Consider the following 15,605-nt stretch of genomic DNA (forward strand, 5'->3'; position numbering starts at 1 on the left):
CAAGTGATAGCCTACTTTATTCTAAAATATGTGATTCAATCCATGTTGCGAGGCATGTCTGGGTTACCCAGCGCGGATGTCATTATTTTCCTAGTTCATTCTAACACGGCAGATGGCAGCAATGCACATAGGGATGGATTGACAGACAACACAGACAGTATGATATTCTACTTTCGAGCCTGCGCACGGCGTGGCTGTGTGTGTGTGTGTGTGTTTAGCCATTGATTTGGCAGGGTTGGGCGGTATAGTCTATAGAGAGGCATGGTTTTTGACGCCGCACAGTTATAGAAAAAAGACAAGTGAAACGGTAGGCTTTACGTCATGTAGGGAGGGGACAGCGAACTGCGTGGTGAACTGAGCAGGGTTTAAAACTCTTCACTCTCCGATTTAGAGTCAGAATACAACATCTTCCAAAAGGATTGCTGCCTTTCCACTGATGTGCCTATTGTTGACAACTTTTGTCTCCATAGTCCGGTAAGAGAATCAAAACAAGACACTGACATTACCTACTCGTTTGTGTTATTTGGCGGTTATGTCGGCCTAATATTGGTGTTATTCATGTAAATAATTATGTAAACAGGCTATACACATTGTAGAACTTAAATTTAGATGAAGTGGAGTTTATGGCACAGTTAATAATAACAGTTAATAACAGTTTTACATGGGATATTCAGTTGCTGGACCCATTTCTATTTGCCAATTAAAGTGGGAAATTTCTGAAGAACGGGGGTGAAAAAGTATTGTCAACGGTTTTTAGATCCTTGACGTTCATACATAATTCCAGATATTTTTAAATGAACCTCTAATGATTTCGCGGGATCGTTCAGTGGCCTTTGATGAAGAAGCCTACAGGTTAAATTCTCAACGTTCTTCCTGTCAGACAGGTTCATGTTCAGTCATTTAAACCATATTTTGTTGAACTGTCTCCTCATATGACATGATGTTTCATGCAGGAAGAAATGCAATATACTTGCCTATTGAAAACATTGCAGAATACCATTGGTCACTAGTTTATTTACATGGCATATAACATTACAAACAGTAGTCTACAGTTGCCGAAGTAATGATGAGGAAATGTGCTGTCAAGTCATTCATTGACCCATTGATTGGCAGAATATGCTTGTTATTTCCCGGGTAACAGTGTGATTACATCATGTGGTGTAACCTTCACCACTGTCTGTCTAGTACCCGCCCTGGCGCTATCTACCAAACAACTTCTAGAACGAATAGAAGGAAGTAGGTCGAAGTGAAGTCACTGGTATCTGTTGATAACAAGAACACTTCCCTGTTTGTCATCTTTAGGGAGAATGTTTCAAAATTCCCAATGTGTCTTAATCTTAAGTGTACAATAATCTTATATAGGGCAGATTTAAATCTTTTGGGTGCCCAAAGCGAGATTTGGTTGGGGGGCCTCCCACCTCACTCAAAACATGTTAGTGGCCCCCCTCTTGACAGTGGAGAGAGAAATGAAAGTTTTAAAGTTAATTTCATGCAACTCTACATATTTTGCCATGGGGCAGAGACAAAACAAATATGTTTTACAGCAAATTTCCTGCAATTCTACACATTTTGCTATGGGGTGGAGAAATGTCTGCTGTTTTAGAGCACATTCATGCAATTCAAAACAAATCTCGCAATGACTTATGCCATATTAATATAGTATCTGAGTGAGAATGACTAACAAAATGATTGGGGGCCCCATGGAGGTCAGGGCCCAGTCGGTATTCGGCCATGATTACTAACTACTAATGTAAAAATATTTTATTTTGGGGTTGTGGGCCCCCTAGCGGCCGGAGGCCCTAAGCGACCCTGATCTATGCCTAGAAGCGGCCCTGATATTATAGCACAGTGTTGAATTCAGCAGCCTCTTCCTCTGCTATTACATCAATTACGTTGGATTCACTACTTGTAATTTTATGAATGATCTTTTCAATGTGATATTCTTTTGAAATAACTTGTCAATTAATTGAATTACCTAACTTTATTTTTTCATGTTGTGTTTGTCTGTATAGGATTTAACGATATTTGGAAGGGTGAAGAGGAGAGGATACACAACTTTTTTATTTCACCATAGTGTCTATTTTTGTGTATCCTAAATAGCCTTATTTTCCCTCTTTATTACATTGACTTGAAGCTATAGATAACCCATCAACAGACAATAAGTCATCAGAGGCTTACACTTGGCATTTTGCCACCCCACCACATCTCCATTCCCTTTCCCTCGTGTCTTGCACTCACCCTGTAAACTCCGAAGACAAGACATGGTGTGTCTGAAGAAATATTTCACAGAGGGCTTGATCCAGGTAGCCATCCTGCTCAGTCTGGTTGGCGTCAGAGTAGATGTGGGCCCTTACCTGCCCCCCTGGAACGAGATGATCTTGGGCCCCGCCTCTGCCCTCACCCAGACTCAGTTCCACAACCTCCACAATCAGCTGGATGGCCAGGACCTCCACCCTAAGAGTGTAGACCTGGACGGCTTCTTCACAGCCCGGAGACTCCTGGGCTGGGTCCGCTCCCTGGACCGCCTCCGGGTGCCTAGCTCGGAGCTAGAAACCTGGCTTGTGCGGCGCGAGCCTGATGCCCTGGTGGTGGGGGCTCAAGGTCAGCCAGCCCCCCTGGAGGCAGGGGCAGGTGGGTTGGAGGATCATGCGGGTGACCAGGTGGAGTCCGTCATGAGGTCAAGCGTGGTGGCGGGGTCGCAGGAGTCGGGTTACAGGCCAATCAGAGAGGACAGTCTGGACACCACAGCGCCGCTTCTAAGAAGAAGCCATGAGGAGGAGGATGAAGATCTCTATGAAGAGGTAAACTATGGTGAACTCTTCTATACTCTATGTCAGTAAGACCAGTGGCAGCATAGAGTAGTGTTCAAGAGAATTGGCTGTGTCAGAGCTTATTCAATGTTCAAATACAATGCAGTGCCTTAAGCAAATTAATTCCATCCTTAGATACACAATAGTGAACTACATTACTGCAAACCAGTCCAAGACTCTGCCACTGGAGAAGTGTGTTCAATTAGGCAACTATCAAACTGTTGATTTACAGAAGGCAAGTGATACGCCTGTCATATATCATTAGGGATCAAGGCCAGGATTTACTGCAGGCTGAGATCACTCTATAAAAGGAGGCTTAACTGGGAGAGAAGAACACCCTTGTATGAAAACAGCCTTACAGTAAACAGAGTGGGGATTCCCACCCTCCTCGGATTCAAGCAAGTGAAAGCTTCCTGGTTGTATTTGCTGTATCATGCAGTTAATTTCAAACCTGCATAAGAGATTGCAAGACATTGCAGCATTAAGGAATGCATCTAAGATTGCAAGTCAAGAATGAAGTGTAGGTTACTTTTCAGAATAAGTGACTGATAACTAATCCTAAAGGCCCGTTCAGACTGTACGATTTCAGCCGTCTTATGCCACAATTTCCACGTTGTGCTCAAATTCTTAGGTTGTAAACGATTGTCAGACGTCTTGGCTTATTCAGTGTGACTAACAAATCAAATCAAACATAACTTAGCAGGCGTAAAAGACATTCCTGAAATTAGATCCCCTACCTACTGGTCTTGACGAGAAGGGGAAAAAATGTTGGGGGAGGTTCCATTCTGCACTGTTCAACCAATCTAGTAAATTTGGAGGAGGAGTTAAGATGGAGTGTAGCCTTGTTAACATCCAAAAGAGGAAGTCTCGTCACAGGCTCTTTCCATTTCCCCTGAAAACCGGAACATCCGGTTGTTGTGCGACAGAGTCTAGGTCTGCCGATTTAAGTACCACTATTTGTGGTCGTAGCCTCCGACAAAGTGTTGAGCCTATATCGTGTTGGTGGCTGGTGTTACAAGCCAATCCCAGTGACTGACCAACAGGAACACAGCCGGCACAGAGTATGCCCACAATAATATGATGGAATAGTCAGATTAGTATAACAGTTTGATTTAAACGTTTACATGCTTTGCAAGAAGAACAATTTCTCTAATCTTTACATGACTTCAGAAATCAGGCTACCTAATGGGATTTTGATAAATGCACAAAATCGCAAATCAAAATAAACCTTTTACCACAGTGGCCATGTTATTTTTGGGAAGCATGTTTGATTCTGACATATAAAGGTTGTATGTGAAATCAATTAATAGACACATTTCAGTGTTTCTGAACTCATTTCACTAGTGCATAAGTGTGGGAGACTTGGACTGCTGGTGCCGGTACATGCGCTGGTCAAATACACCGCTGCAGTTGGTCTAGCTGACGTAACCTCTCAGGCCAATCGCAGAATGTGATGACAAAACTGAAGCAAATCATACAATCTGACCAGGTTGATAAAGATTTTGATTTGGTAACATGTAAAAGACTGAATCCGACGTACAGTGTGGGAAGGCCTGAAAGTGAGATATTTTTCATGTTATAACGTTTGTTTTATTCTAGTAAAAAAGTTCAGGGAATTGTATATTAGGCATGGTGTTTGGTGGGCTGACCTCTTAAGATTTCAATAGCAGAAGTATAATAACCAATATGACGTGGCAAATTATTTAGGTCATTAGTCAATGTTTATTCTCTGAGGACTTGCTGAACTTGAAAACAAGACATGAATCACTTTAAAGACAGGAAAAATATCAACAGTCTTGTTTTATCTAGTCTATTTTTGATGTGTATTGCAACAGTTACATTTGTTTAATTGTAAGAAATTACAATTAACCCAAGTCCCAACCCCATCATTATGTTTTAGCATTTGCTCACTTTTGTTCGAGCCTGTGTTTTGGCACCCAAAACACTAATTGGGCAATGACAGAATCACGCGGAGTTAACGCAGCAGCATGCTGAAAGCTTGGCTGGGCTTCCTCTTGTTTTTCAACAGCTGAGGAGAGCTGCTTGTTGATATGTTCCATTAACTGTGAGAGGTGCGCTGGCCAGGCCCAGGCTGCTGTGTGTCAGGGGAAAGTAGACCAGAGAAGGGTGTGTGACTGGAAATGTGTCCCACTTTAGCCACTGGCTGTTCAGATTTGTCCCATACATACAGCTTTCCACACCCATCACAGCCCAGCTGATTTGGTGTAGGAATAAATTGGCTGGTATAGTCATCATAAGTACACACATTCTGTGTAGGCTAATTGTATTTGTACACCAATCATATTTAGAAGTGCAATCACAATAATACTTGAATTTACTATGGAAATAATAGTATCAGAAGATACTGTTAAAACATGTATTTATTTATTGAATATTGCAAACACGGGGGGGTGGGGGGTGGTTTTTTTTCTGCTGTAACTTAAGACTTTGAAGGGGAATTCCCAAATCACTTTCATTTAGCACTGAGGTACACTATTAGTCACTTTGGGAGTGTATGGAGTTTTCAGTCACTGTAGGGTCTAAATATATATCTGCTTGGCAACATGCCTGAGTATGCACCCTACACTGGACTCCTCAACACTCCATAATGAGCTAGTTTTGGATTGGGGAAAGTATGGAGGTTGTTTTGTTTTAGTCCTCTGTGTGTCATTGCTATCTTCTGGTCTTTTGGGCCATTTGACTGCGTACCCAGTCTCAGCCAAGATGACTGCAGACACCGGGGAGGCTTTAGTTTTAGCCTCCCAAATCAGCTGCCACTCTCAGGGCAGAGAAAGTGGTGTCATTTGGCCTGTCCAATGTCACAATTGACCAAGTATGCAGTTCAGACTGGACGTGTAGCCCTGTTGGCTATTTCTGGACAGGAGGGCATGTTTTTTGGCATTGCTAACTGGTGCTCAGTTCAAAATTGACATGCCTCATGTTTTCCCACCAACCCTCCCCATGGATGTATTCCTGCTGAAAAATATTTTGTTTTGGAACATAGTTATGCTCTTCCTTCCGTCGATGGTTATGCTTTCTGGGTCAACCAAGATCCCAGTAAGTGATATTGAACTGACCACCTGAGACTAAGTTAGGGGCTGCAATCATGATGTAACAATTCAGACATACTGATAATCTTAGTTCCCTCCAAGGAACGACTCGTCCCTGATAATGACCTTCACCCAGACTAACTCATCCGGGAAGCAGCAACCGCACGGAGACAGCTGGGCTGTATTGTTTTTTAAACTCCAGCTGCATCATATTATGGCAGAAACGTGTTGTACTGTCTGGGGCATGCCACCACATCTCCCCCTCTTATAGATGCTGTTATTGCTACAGGGCTAGGCTGGACATGTCTAAAGTGCCAGACATCACAAGTCCTACAGTATTGTTTGAGGAGAAAGGTCAACAAAGCTTCCTCTGGGATACTGCTCTGTGAACCTTTTGCCCTCTCCGTTCATTCGTACAGAGAGAGGGGTCAAGGACCTCTCCTTAAGGCCATGAGCTATAATTAAGCAATAATGCCAAACGGGTGTGGTATATGGCCAATATACCACGCCTAAGGGCCAATATACCAAGGCTAAGGGCTGTTCTTAGGCCACAGCACTTAGCCGTGGTATATTGGCCATCAGTGGGGTGGCAGGTAGCCTAGTGGTTAGAGCGTTGGGCCAGTAACCAAAAGGTTGCTAGATCGAATCCCAGAGCTAGGTAAAATTCTACCCCTGAACAAGGCAGTTCACCCACTGTTCCTAGGCCGTCATTGTAAATAAGAATTTGTTCTTAACAGACTTGCCTAGTTAAAGTTCAATAAAAATATCAAACCCTCAAGGTGCGTTATTGCTATTATAAACTGGTTACTAATGTAATTAGAGCAGTAAAAATAAATGTTTGGTCATATCCGTGGTATACGGTCTGATATACCACAGCTTTCAGCCAATCAGCATTCAGGGCTCGAACCACCCAGTTTATCATTTGTCTTAACTTCCCGGACTTATTATTCAGTTCTATTACAACTAATCTCTGCTCTATTACCTTGACTTGCTCAATGAAACACTGAAGTGCTGCCAGGCTCATTTGTCTGAGCCTCTCAGGGAAGTAACATTGTGACATGTCAATATTGTGGAAAGTGGCAAACTGACAACGTCAGTGTTGAATCGCCAGCTCGGCTCTAACTACAGATGTTTGTCTTGGAAACTTGGACTCAGAGTGCTTTGTAGGTATATTTCACTCAGAACATTACCCCTGTGACCACAGCTCGTTTGTTTTGTAACACGAGGTGGCATCATTCTAGCACACATTCATACCTTTGATTTCACAATACTTGTTTACTAGCTTAGGCTAGTATTATATCACCTGTTCAGACAGGCACATGTATATGTATAGCCCTATACCCAGAGCCCTCTGGACCCCATCCAATGCCCAAATCTGTCCAGAGCTGCCTTCTTTGCCCCCCCCCAACAATTCTCATGTTGTGCTTATGCTTGAGGAAAATATGCTGTGCAATCCCTTCCAGTCACATTCAGGTACACATTGACCCAAACCCATAAGTGATTGCAGAGTAGCAGTACCACAGGCCTCAGGGAATGGTCAAAGGCAGGGGTTGGAACCGATTCAGGGAACAGAAAAGCAGACAAAAAAAATTGAGGAAGGGAAACAGAACCAGGAACAAAAGTGATCTATATTCTTCCGGAACAGAACCATTATTTTCTAACCTTGAGCCGGTTCAAATCAAATCAAATGTATTTATACATCCCTTCGTACATCAGCTGATATCTCAAAGTGCTGTACAGAAACCCAGCCTAAAACCCCAAACAGCAAGCAATGCAGGTGTAGAAGCATGGTGGCTAGGAAAAACTCCCTAGAAAGGCCAAAACCTAGGAAGAAACCTAGAGAGGAACCAGGCTATGTGGAGTGGCCAGTCCTCTTCTGGCTGTCCCGGGTGGAGATTATAACAGAACATGGCCAAGATGTTCAAATGTTCATAAATTACCAGCATGGTCAAATAATAATAATAATCACAGGCAGAACAGTTGAAACTGGAGCAGCAGCACGGCCAGGTGGACTGGGGACAGCAAGGAGTCGTCATGTCAGGTAGTCCTGAGGCATGGTCCTAGGGCTCAGGTCCCCCGAGAGAGAGAAAGAAAGAGAGAATTAGAGAGAGCATACTTAAATTCACACAGGACACCAGATAGGACAGGAGAAGTACTCCAGATATAACAAACTGACCCTAGCCCTACGACACAAACTACTGCAGCATAAATACTGGAGGCTGAGACAGGAGGGGTCAGGAGACACTGTGGCCCCATCCGATGACACCCCCGGACAGGGCCAAACAGGAAGGATATAACCACACCCACTTTGCCAAAGCACAGCCCCCACACCACTAGAGGGATATCTTCAACCACCAACTTACCATCCTGAGACAAGGCCGAGTATAGCCCACAAAGATCTACGCCACGGCACAACCCAAGGTGGGGCACCAACCCAGACAGGAAGATCACATCAGTGACTCAACCCACTCAAGTGATGCACCCCTCCTAGGGACGGTATGAAAGAACCCCAGTAAGCCAGTGACTCAGCCACTGTAATAGGGTTAGAGGCAGAGAATCCCAGTGTAAAGAGGGGAACTGGCCAGGCAGAGACAGCAAGGGCCGTTTGTTGCTCCAGAGCCTTTCCGTTCATCTTCACACTCCTGGGCCAGACTACACTCAATCATATGACCCACTGAAGAGATGAGTCTTCAGTAAAGACTTAAAGGTTGAGACCGAGTTTGCGTCTCTCACATGGTAGGCAGACCATTCCATAATAATGTTATTCTGTTACCAGAATATTCCTACTGTGTAGTATATAATTTCAGTTCCAACCCCTGGTCCGACCTCAAACATGTTGTCAAATACTGTTCAAGGGGTCACAAGATCAGAATGTTCCAAACAGTCAAAGTGTAAACAGTCAAAGAAAGTCAGTCAGTTTCACTCAGGTCGCTGCACTGTAAGGTTAGAATCGGGGCATCACAAATGGCAACATCCCGAACTCCAATAGTCCCTTGAGGGCGAGAGGATCAGCTGCAAATTTAGAACTGGTTTAGGGACATGACTGGAACAGTTGGTATCACTAAGCTCCAACTTAAGGAAAAGGTTAAGTCTATTCATAGCCATCTCACCGTTTGTATGCAATGTCTACTAATGTATGGGCCTGTATGGAAAAATAAACTGTCGTAGATTAAATGCAAGGTGGCTGCGATCCCCTTTCTCTTTTTGTTCCTGGCCCGTGTCCTATCTAACAATACTGCCCTACCGAGCAAAAAGGCAGTCACTGCTCATAGCGTGGAACTGAGGGGGAAAAAAATGGCTTTTATTTACCTTTGTTTCACAGTAACCCTATGCAGTTACTGCTAATATGACCCCCATTTTCTCCAAAACACAATAGAGGCAGGATACTTGTCCACATGATTAAGCATGTATTTAATGTAACAAAAATGACTAATTTTCAACCAAATTAGTAGTTACTGCCTTTTTGCTTGGTAGGGCAGAATAGTACAGAGAGAACTTTAATAAAACATACGAGGATACATAGGGCATTGTATGGATGATTGATTATCTTAGTTAATATGCTTAATAAGGTGTAGATAACATCGCTGCACCTAACATTTCAATTATTATTATGTGTTCACAGGATACAGATATGCTTTGGCAGGATCACTCTGATCTTGGACGTCATCAGAGGCCTGAGGAGGAGCTGGTGGGGGACACCTGGAGAGAAATCTGGAGGGATGGTGGACGCTCTTATGACCTTGCGAATAGAGAACTTGCACAGGATTTATCTGATCAGGTGGGACTCAGTCCGGAGGATTATAAAATGTCCATATTTCATACATACCTGTACCCTTGGACTTGTTCTTAGACATCCTGGTTCAATTACGTTATAAAACGCACATGTTGAAATGTAAGACATGGTGCACTTTGGGAAAGAGTAATGCTCCGGTTGCTTGAAACCAAATATGAGTTTTCTATCCTGGCTGTGTGTCGTGAAGCAGGATAGAGTGTTTGGGGTAGATGAGGTGGAGATAGGAAGCAGTCTTCCCATGTGTGTACAATAAGAACATGAACTGCAGGTTTCTGGGTTCTAACCCCAATCTCTTGCACTCCTATGGGTTAGAAGAGACCTGAAACTCTTGCTAATCCACTATACCTAATTTTGGGAACATGGGCAGCCACATATCATTAAAAGGCATTTGCACTCATCAGTGGTGTATAGCTGGAGTATGAGTTTCCTTGACCCAAGGAGAAATACAGTATAGTGAAATGAAATTAACATTTGATACCACACTACAAAACGTTTCAGATAAAGCCACGCTGTTCCAACTGTTGAGTTTTACCCTCTTGCCATAACATGTTCTGGAAAAGCCTAATCATTTCCACCATCTGTATCAGTTCAGCTTAGAAGAAAAGTAACCATTGTCACCATCCAGAACATCCAGGTAGCTCTCTGCTCACTCCTGTTCTCTTCTCAGTTTGCCAGCTTGGAAGCTCAGTCCTCAATGTCCTTCCAGGAATGTCTACGGCTCTTGGAAGACACCTTCCCTTTTGGAGAGGAGACAGAGGTACAGTTTTATTTGATGGTACTAGGGTAAGAGATGACCATTGATAGGATTGTTGACCACAGGATAACCATTGTGATGTTTCTGTTTTTAGCTGTCAGACCCAGTTGGCGTGGATCGGAGGGAAGCCGCCAGCGGAGAGGACCCAACCCCTGTCCGAGAGCTTCTCCTGTCCCCCCTGCTGTCCCACGAGGAACCCTCTCTGGACTTGGAGCAGCAGTGGCATGATATTCTCGCCACCATGGAGCCAGAAGTAAGTTCTACGTGGTTTCTGATTTTTTTTTATCCCCTTCATAGACATCATAATGTATTTAAAATGTCAAGAAGTGTATAAACGTTGAAATACCCTTGCCCTGAAAGTAATTCAAAATAAATGTAATCCAATTTCTTGTACTATTTTGGAAGGATATGGATATGGACCTTGGCAGAGATGAAATGCAATCTGGATCTATTCAGAGTTCCAGCTTGATGGACCCCGTTCACCAGGATGTCAGCCTTCATCAGGCAATCCTGCCCGGAAGCAGCCAGGATAGTTACCCCTTCAACTCCAGCTTTGGGGGCAGTGTTCCCCTGGAGGACCCACTCCAGCCAGCCCTGCTCAGTCAGTCCTCCAGCGGACCTGACTTTGACCATAACTTGACCTTTGGCCCATCTGACCGGACAGATAACACTCTTCCTTTGACACTCAATGGCACAGTTGGCAACCCCATGGCTTCCATTCAGTCAAGCCTCTTTCTGGAGGAACCAATCCTGCCTAGCCCACTCGGCTCCCTATTGGATGATGCCTTGCTGGATGAGATTAGTTTCCTGGACCTGGCTCTGGAGGAAGGCTTCAACCCAACACAGGCCTCCCAACTTGAGGAGCTAGACTCTGACTCTGGACTTTCTCTAAACTTCAGCCACAGCCCTGCATCCCCTAGCAGCTCGGAGGCATCCTATTCCTCTTCTTCATCCTGTTCATCATCTGACTCTTCTGTGTTTTCTGACGAAGGGGCTGTGGGCTACAGCTCTGACGTGGAGGTTATTGTGACGCGAGAGGAAGGTGCCGTGGGAGGCTACTCCCCAAAAGTCCGTAAGATGTGCAGCACAAGCTACCAGAAGCCTGGGCGTTTCAACAACCTCCCTTGGCTGGAACAAGTGGGCCACGACCATACCTACAACCAGCCAAGGGCCACCTCTCCCACGCAGGGAAAATCACATTACAGCAAAACCTATGAGCATGACATTTCCGATAAGCTTTGGGGCCGTGATGAGCGCCGTGCTCTCGCCATGAAGATCCCCTTCTCCAACGATCTCATTGTCAACCTACCCGTGGAGGAGTTCAATGAACTTCTGACCAAGCATTGTCTCAGTGAGGCCCAGCTCAACCTGATCCGAGACATTCGCAGGCGGGGCAAAAACAAGATGGCCGCTCAGAACTGCCGCCGACGCAAGCTTGATGTCCTGTTTGAGCTCGAGGAGGGAGTAGAAGGATTATACCGCCACAAGGCCCGTCTGTTAAAGCAAAAGGCAGAGAACCTTCGCTCTGTCCGGGAAATGAAGCAGCGGCTCAGTGGTCTTTACCAGGAGGTTTTTTCCCGTCTGCGGGATGAGCAAGGAAGACCCTTGCCTGTCACTGACTACACCCTCCAGTTTGGCAATGATGGACAGGTCCTGCTTGCTACACGGAACGGTTCAGCCAGTGAACAAAACCACAAGCCCCACAAGAAACAGAAGAACAGAAAAAAGTGAACATTTGTTGGGTGTGCAGTTTGCTGTAGCACTCAAGGAGTCGCTTGACAAGGGGATGGCTGTAAAGATTAAATATCTCACAATAAGAGGGAACTGAAAAGGAAAGATGTAAGAGGAAACCTAAATCGGTTTAATCTGCTCTGATAGTTTATTTGCTGGGAAGGACATGTAGCACAAATATGATCATGCAAGAATCTTGTGAACATCTTGGAAAAACAAAGGGAAAACCTGTCTCAGGGGCAAAATAACTGTTGGGAGGACCATGTCAGCCTTCCAAAGAAATACAGTACATAAACCACTAAGGTGACAAGGAGGAATGGCTAGACTACGGCCTTCAGCCAACAGACACAAGACCGGGCTCTTGGCGCAATGCGGGCACATTTCTGTCCCAGTCTTCCAGTGCCTATATGTTGAGGGTAGGCCTAGGTTCCTTGAAGTCATCACTCACCAGTTTATTAGGTACACATCTAGTACCAGCTCAGAGCCCCCTTTGCCTCCAGAACAACCCGAACTCTTCGGGCATGGATTCTACAACGTGTCGGAAACGTTTGTTGCTCAATTGGTATCAAGGAAAAACATTCCCCACACCAGCTTGTACCAGGCAGGATGGGTCCACAGACTCATGCTGTTTATGCCAAGTCCTGATTCTGACGCAACAGGAACTGAGATTCTACAGACCAGACAATGTTTTTCCAATCCTCAATTGTCCAGTGTTGGTGATGACATGCCCACTAGAGCCGCTTCTTGTTTTTAGCTAATAGGAGTGGAACAAGGTATATGGTGTCTGCTGCAATAGTCCATCTGTGACAAGGATCAACAAGTTGTGCGTTCCGAGATGCCGTTCTGCACACAACTGTTGTACTGCAGCGTTATTTGCCTGTTTGTGGCCCACCTGTTAGCTTGCAGGATTCTTGCAATTCTCCTTCGACCTCTCATCAACGAGCTGATTTCACCCACAGGACTGCCGCTGACTGGATGTTTTTGTTTGTCGCACCATTCTCGTTAACCCTAGACCCTGTTGTGTGTGAGAAACTGTGGGAGTGGGAGTTTGAGATACTGGATCTGGTGAGCCTGGCACTGACGATCATACCACGCTCAGGTCACTCGTTGCCCATTCTAACGTTCAATCAAATAGCAACTGAATGCCTCGATGCCAATCTGCCAGCTTTACAAAGCAAGCCTCAGCCACAAGACTCCCTGTCTTGTCTGTAAGAGTTAGCCATTTTCATGAACAGGGTGGTGTACCTTTATAAATTGACCGGTGAGTGTATACCCAAGTAAAAAGGACAGGGGAGCCTGGTTGAGAACAAAAGGGAACCAAAAACATTTGCTCTGGTCTAAAGTGAACACAACAGACAAGTTACCATTAACTGGTGCATTATGGCTGTCAGTGAAGGAGTTGGATAGTGCTTTTATTAAAGCCTTAGTTACCCACACAGCTATCTGTGGTTCTCAGGGGATGTGACATGATGCAGACAATGGTACAATGATATTCAGGAAATAGACTGCTTTAAAGTACCTGAATATAATATCTACTCCGGCCCAGTGCCAACAATATTGTGTTAATGATATGGTTGTGGACTTTTATTTGTAACAGGTTGAAATTGAATGCCTTTATCACCGGTATCATCCTGGAATATAACTTAATGCTGCATAAAACATCATAGCATTTTCATAAATGTTAAAAAGTCAAATTTATGAAATGCCACTACAAGTACTGTGATTGTGGCTTCACACTACCTTTATGCTTTGTCAAGTGTCCAATAACATAAAAGTACTTAAAAAAAAAAGTATATATATTTAAATCCTGAATTGGGTGCTATATGGTATTATTGGTTTTAAAATATAATATTGTGTTTTAGGAGGTTCTCACCACATTCTGTTTCATACTTTTGAGTACTTCCTGGCAACCAAGGGATGTTACTTTTGGGTGAATAAAACATTTTCAACCCCTTTTGCCTTGACGATTGAGTGATATTACTAATAATACGTATATGTACTAAAGAATTACATGTTAACGTGTTTCATCCAATTATATGAAACGCCATTGTTAACAAAAAAGATTTATTGTCCAAAAACATTTATACAAGTAAAAGTAACCACTGCAAATGGTGACATTGATTGAAAGCAAGAAACATGCAACGAGATGCATCTTCAGTAGACACGAGAAAGAGTCAAAGACAAAAGAACTAAAAGGTTACATATGAGCCACTTGTCTAGGATATACTGTGTATATATATAGAAATCTTCCGGTCTAGTATATTAGAAAAGATATACAGCCCTCTTTGTAATGTTAAAATGAGCAGTAAAATGCCAATGCAAAATCAATCCAAGGCAACAGGCTCTATACCAGGGCTGTAAAACCCCTGGTACAGATGGTTGTCTTCAGTACCTCAACATTTAAAATGTTAATCACGATCAGTTCAATCGATTAACACTTTCATTCAAGCTATTGTTAGCTGTGATTAAAATAGATTACTTAACAATTTAGGATTTTTTTTTTTAAAGAGGAATATTCAGATGCAGTAGAGCAGTGAACAATTCTGCAATTAAGCCAGCGGTAGCTAAGCCCCACAAACCAAACTCAAATATAATCCACCCACCTCTGAGGGTGTCAGATGTTTAACATAACCCACTCACCTCTGTGAGGGTGTCAGATCTTTAATTGGCAGCTCATTTTAATATAACAGGTCCAGACTGGGCGAGTATTAACATCAGAGCTCAAAGGTAAAGTCTGAAAGTAGAATTAGCTTAGTTGGAGAGGCCATCATGATCTGGTCTTGCGATTTCTTGGGCAGGAGGCCCATCTTTTTGTCAGTTGTGTGAGATGGATAAGTTGCTAGATTGATCTATATTCACGTGGGCTGTCAACACCTTGAATATATTTACTTTACACTATAAACAGGTCACCATAAAACGGTTGTGTTTACTTTGAATCACAATATAGACTATACCTAGGGACCAGTCTTTATTTAAAACAGGGGTTTAGTAAAACAGAGGCATGTGCATAGACCAGGGCATTCCAACCCTGTTCCTGGAGAGGTACTCTCCAGTAGGTTCCCGTTTTAATTGACCCGATTCAGCTTATCAACCAGCTAATTATGACAATCAGGTGCGCTAGATTAGAGTTGGAGCAAAAATATAAAGGACTGTAGCTCTCTAGGTACAGGGTTGGAGAGCCCTGGCATAGACACTACATTTACCTCTGTGTATACCTCTTGGGAGAGATTTGACACTTGCATTACTGGCTTATGTTGGTTGCATTGCAAGAAAACACTTTTTTTGTCCATCCCATCTTCACAATCACAGCCAAACATAGGCATTGACTGGGCCCAACCCTTCCCACCCCCTTAATCCAAATCCACGTATTTACAGTGCAGTTTGATGGCAATGCCAAACCTCCTAAAAGCCCCAATCACCTCAAGGAAGCCTGTGAATGGTGAGCATGTACTGCACATGGGAAGCAT

General features: G+C 43.8%; 1 protein-coding gene across 1 annotated transcript; it reads left to right on the plus strand.

The window, feature by feature from the left end:
- The first annotated feature begins 156 nt into the window (after nt 1-156).
- Nucleotides 157-15,263, plus strand: LOC115110164 (endoplasmic reticulum membrane sensor NFE2L1-like). Its single transcript, XM_029635578.2, has 6 exons — nt 157-474; nt 2,013-2,801; nt 9,483-9,638; nt 10,321-10,410; nt 10,502-10,660; nt 10,813-15,263. The coding sequence occupies exons 2-6, from the start codon at nt 2,262-2,264 to the stop codon at nt 12,136-12,138; spliced, it is 2,271 nt and encodes a 756-aa protein (XP_029491438.1). The 5' UTR covers nt 157-474; nt 2,013-2,261; the 3' UTR covers nt 12,139-15,263.
- The last annotated feature ends 342 nt before the right edge of the window (nt 15,264-15,605 follow it).

This window comes from Oncorhynchus nerka, linkage group LG26 (genome assembly GCF_034236695.1).
Source record: "Oncorhynchus nerka isolate Pitt River linkage group LG26, Oner_Uvic_2.0, whole genome shotgun sequence".
NCBI lineage: Eukaryota > Metazoa > Chordata > Actinopteri > Salmoniformes > Salmonidae > Oncorhynchus > Oncorhynchus nerka.